This window comes from Mangifera indica, chromosome 3 (genome assembly GCF_011075055.1).
Source record: "Mangifera indica cultivar Alphonso chromosome 3, CATAS_Mindica_2.1, whole genome shotgun sequence".
Classification (NCBI taxonomy): Eukaryota; Viridiplantae; Streptophyta; class Magnoliopsida; order Sapindales; family Anacardiaceae; genus Mangifera; species Mangifera indica.
The window spans coordinates 8,801,502-8,806,541 of NC_058139.1; the positions used below are offsets into that span (position 1 = coordinate 8,801,502).

Sequence of the window (5,040 nt, forward strand, 5' to 3'; positions counted from 1 at the left end):
GAAATTTTGACTAAATGAATTTTAACGTGTTGATCAAATGAAATTTGAATATGTAATTATTGAGTTTTACACAATTAATGCACAAAAAATAAGCAAGAAATTTGTATCTTTATCTTATAAATTTAGTATTATTACTAGTGTGAGATGTTTAAATGGATCTTACGTTAATAAAATATAAAAAAGATCTATATATCCCCTGTATCATTAAACTATTAAATCAATAATGAGATTTTTATACTGTTTCAATGCCAATTGCCGTGACGGTGGTCCAATACCAATAAAACTAATGACAGCGACACAAGGAAGCTTCTTCAGAAGAAATGTAAAACCGACTTGGAGGAGGAGCAGTGAAACAGAAACAACACATTCAACGATCTGAGAAAAAGGATAGGTCAAAAGGAGAAGAACGTGTAACGTGCTAACACATAAAGAAGAATCCAAAGCGTCAAATCAGGAATAACGTAGCTCATGATGTAATACATAAGACAAACTTGCCGAATTCCATGGCCATCCCATCTCTCCAGCTTCTTATTTCCAGTGGGAGCGTAAACAATAAACAAATAAATAATTGCATCTGCATTTAAAGAGTCCTCCATTGAGTTCCCTAAACTTCTTTTTTAATTGAATAACAAAATCTTGAATTAGGACTCACCCCTGATTTTTTTGTGTTAATTAATGCTTCCGCTTCCAAGACAGTTGCATTTGCACGTGCGTTTGAAGAGCCTATCATTTTACCCGTAAACTTTGCCCGATTGACTCTGTTCCACCTAAACTTTAATAAAATTCAAAAATTCTTATTTTGTCTTTCATCAATTAAAGTTAAATATTAATATTACTTGTACTTCTAATAATATAAACAAATTACATTTAACTTTTACCTTTTTTTAGGTTCCTCCTTGTCTTTCTTTCTTTTTTTCTTTTCTCATTCTCTAAACACCTTTTGGATAACTTCCACAAAGAAAATTTTCTAAATGTCTTGTGGACAACCAAATCAATAAACCCAAACTCCTTCCTTCATATAACTCCTTAAAAAACACATCATTAAAAACCCGACAATTTACTATAATACAATCCAAACACAATCTCAAACCATACAACAAACACAAACTACAACTCAAAATTGTTGTTGGGTTCAACGACTATTGGAATCATGTTGCTGGTGGGATGAGGTGATAGCGGTATGTGACATGTGGTGGACTTTGAGATTTGAGTTAAGGTTGGAGGATAGGCAAAGCAGTGGACTTCGAGTTGTCAATGGTGACAATGTCCTCAAACTTCTTAGTGGTTAGGGTGAGTTGCTACTCAAAGGATTTGACAAAAGTGGAAGAGATGCAATAATGGAGGATGAAGGCATAGGGGTATAAGAGGGTGGTCAAGATGGCAACACAACGAGTGGAATAATAGTTGGGATGTTTGGTGGTGGTGCAAATGCAAGAGTGGATGGTGGAGCTGCAACTAGAGTGGCAAGTGGTGTCATAGTTGAATTGGTTGGTGGAAGAGATACAAGAATGGCAAGTTGTGGAGCGACATGAGTGGTTGGTAGCAAATTTGGGTGAAAAACAACATACCTAAATGAGATTTGGTAAATTTAGATTGAACTGACGGTAAATAAGGATAATGACGTTAAAAATTTTTAGAGTAACTAAATATTAATAATTAGAGGTAGATAAAAATTTTATAAATTTTTATATGACAAATATTATTTATCTTTGGTGAAGAAAATAACATTTTTTTGTTTTTTCATCAAATTTATAATAAACTTAATATATTTTATTAAAAAAAAATTATAGATGGGTAGAAAAATGGACTTTCCAAACTTAAGTGGTGGGGATTGTCATCTCATTAAAGTTTGCATGGGATGTATTCAGTTTACAAGTGAAAGGAAGAGTGGCTTTATAATTTAGCGTAAATTACATTTTTTTATATCAGGTTTGACCTATAAATATTTTTTACATCTTAACAATGAAAGGTTTAACTTATAAATACTTTTTACCCTTTAATGATATAAATAACTTTTTCCTAACCAAAATCAAATTTTGTTAATTAAAAAATTTTTGACACAATGTCAAAAAGTTAAATAAATTACCATTTTACACTGACTAATTCAATTTTCAAAATTATCATATTAACATAAATTAATAAAAATGTTATTAAACTCATCAAATATTAAATTTACGTTACAACCATTTTCTTTTGATTTCCTTTCACTTTTATCTTCTTCTTACATTCACCTTCACCCTTTTGACAACTATCTCTGGTGTTGATTCGACTTCCAAACTCACTCTCAATGTCAATATCTCCAATTTCGACTTATTCATACAACAATATTTTCATATCTTGGCATCAAATTCTTTGGTTATCCGTATCAAAAATTGATGGCGTCATTTCAAGAACTCCCTCCACAATGTGACTTAATCTCTTTTTGGTTTATATCACAATTCTCTATCACATGTCTTTGACATTATTAGTTGTCTCTACATTGTGGCTAGATTAGTGACAACGGTGATGATGAGATTTGGTGGCAAGTTGAGTTTTAAAAGTGTAAATGCAAATTTTTAAAATTAATAAAAAACTAAACTGTTATGTTTAAAACATTAAACTTTGATATCTAAAAAGTTTATTTTTTTAATCTATACTTAATGTAATTATTATTTTATCATTACATCTTTAATTTTTTTATTCATAAAATTTACCATTAAAAGTAAAATGTGAAAAAGTGTTTTAAAACCAAAAAAAAAAAAATTGAGTGAAAAAATTTAATTTACTCCATTGTTTGTATATCATGAGGAAGCATACAAGCAATTGCAGCAGGGGGATTGATCCTTATTTAATTACTTATCTCCAATAAACAATACATCAAAGTCTGAACAAATTAAACACGCTAAAATCAAACTTTGCTTCTTGTGTTCAGACTGTCTCCACCCGCAATTTCAACGCAACTGCCATGTGATGTGATCACCACCACCGAAATAAACCAACTTTAACCAATTCTTCTTGATTTCTCCGTGGCCCATCTCAAAAACTGTATAAATAACTCTAGAGCGTAGAGGAGTCCATCAAGCATTATCATTTACACACACTAGTAATCACATAGTTGAAGAACTTAGTATAGCTAGCCACTTAGGCGATCCAATGGCGAGTCTAAGCTTCCTGTTTTGCGGAATACTCTTGGTTGTAAATGTTTTTCTTAATCCAGTTGGTTGCCATGCTCAGTCCGAGCATGGAGATGCAACACATAAGGCCTTGTTTGTGTTTGGAGACTCATTGTTTGATCCCGGGAACAATCAATATCTTAAAGACACCACAGAGGCTGTTGCAACTACCTGGCCTTACGGAGAAACTTACTTCAAACGCCCCACAGGAAGACTTTCTGATGGCCGCATAGTTCCTGATTTGATTGGTACGTATAACACATCAATATTGTTTCTAGTTAATCACTTAATTATATGCAACTGTGGCTTCGTGTTAATGTGTATACTTCATCTTGTTGCAGCCCAGTTTGCCAATTTGCCCATAATCCCACCATACCTGCAACCGGGAAGTCATCAATTCACTGATGGGGCTAACTTTGCTTCTGCTGGAGCTGGTGTTCTCGATGCAACTCATCCTGGAACGGTATACACCTTTGTTTTCTGTGGTTAAAAGTGCTGGCTTTTTGTGCGAATTACTAGTTTGATTATTGTTATTTTTGTTTTGCAGATAAATCTGGAGTTGCAGCTTAGCTACTTTAAGGATGTGCAGAAGTCACTGCAGAAGAAACTTGGTGATGAAGAAGCCAAGAAGGTGTTGATGAATGCTGTTTACTTATTTAGCATTGGAGGCAATGACTACTTCAGCTTTTCCTCTATGAACCCCAAGGCTTCTCAGTCCTCCAAGGGTCAATGTGTTAAATCAGTCATTGGCAACTTAACATCTGTTCTCACAGTAAGTAACATAACTTGTTCTAATTAGATGATAACAAAGAGGTCGTATTCTAATTTTTTTTGTTAATTCAACTGCAGGAGGTGTATCATATGGGGGGAAGGAAAATTGCATTCCAAAATGCAGGGAAATTGGGTTGCCTACCGATGATGAAAGCACTTGATCCTACCCTTGGAAGTTCTTGTTCAGATTCACCCTCATCACAAGCAAGACTACACAACAGATATCTCGCAGTTGTTCTTAAGAAGATGTCAACCCAATTGCCAGGATTCAAATATGCAATATTTGATTACTACAATGCAATTGGTGACAGAGTTGCTTACCCTTCAAAATATGGTGGGTTCTGACCTCAACTTTCATCAATCATGTATAAATCCTTAGTCATAACATATTTGTTCTAATTTGTTGTCTGTTATTTTATGTTGTGAAGGATTCAAAGAGGGGAAGGCTGCATGCTGTGGCAGTGGAAATTACAGAGGAATGAATTGCGGGAAAACAATAAATGGGACACAATCTTTTGAGGTGTGCAGTGATCCTAAAGAATATGTGTGGTTTGATGGTGGACATACTACAGAAAGTGCTAATACCCAGCTAGCTCAGCTGCTCTGGAATGGAGCGCCACCAGTCACAGGACCTTACAATATGAAACAGCTATTTAGTCTATGATTATTACATCTATCTATGTATTCAGATTATGCAGACTGCCTAGTTTATTATTAGAGCATTGCTGCGGATTCCATTGATGTTATGTCGTATACCTTTCCATTGTTTCAATAAAATATTACATCTTATAGAGTTATATTGGGGAATTATTTTGGTTGATCTAGCACTAGCAGTTTAAGTGGTATACCATATTTTAAAAATCAGATTCAACAATGCCAGGGCACTCTGATTTATTGTAAAGATGCAATGGCTGACTTAAAATTAGTGGAAATTAAACAACTTGGGTAAAGCTTGGAACTGTTTGGAGTTGAAATGAGGTAATACAGGAGACAAATTGAATGTGAAATTGAAGATTGTAAAGATTCATGTGTCAAGGCCAACATAATTGCAGCAAGAAAAGGCCTTTAATGGTGTAAACACTTCATAAGGAGAATTCAAAATGTCAATTCGAGAATG

The 5,040-nt window shown here is 34.0% G+C and overlaps 1 protein-coding gene across 1 annotated transcript; it reads left to right on the forward strand.

Annotated features, from left to right (window-relative positions):
- The first annotated feature begins 3,036 nt into the window (after positions 1-3,036).
- LOC123210661 (GDSL esterase/lipase 1-like) lies at positions 3,037-4,720 on the forward strand. The gene is made up of 5 exons (XM_044629134.1): positions 3,037-3,400; positions 3,494-3,615; positions 3,700-3,924; positions 4,002-4,257; positions 4,352-4,720. Exons 1-5 carry the CDS (start codon positions 3,133-3,135, stop codon positions 4,585-4,587), a joined length of 1,107 nt encoding a protein of 368 aa, XP_044485069.1. The 5' UTR covers positions 3,037-3,132; the 3' UTR covers positions 4,588-4,720.
- The last annotated feature ends 320 nt before the right edge of the window (positions 4,721-5,040 follow it).

Bases quoted from the DNA above. Each gene is read 5' to 3' on its own strand.
- LOC123210661 (XM_044629134.1), top strand. From the start codon at position 3,133: ATGGCGAGTCTAAGCTTCCTGTTTTGCGGAATACTCTTGGTTGTAAAT. The intron at 3,401-3,493 runs GTACGTATAACA...ATCTTGTTGCAG, and splicing joins CATAGTTCCTGATTTGATTG to CCCAGTTTGCCAATTTGCCC. The intron at 3,616-3,699 runs GTATACACCTTT...TTTGTTTTGCAG, and splicing joins ATGCAACTCATCCTGGAACG to ATAAATCTGGAGTTGCAGCT.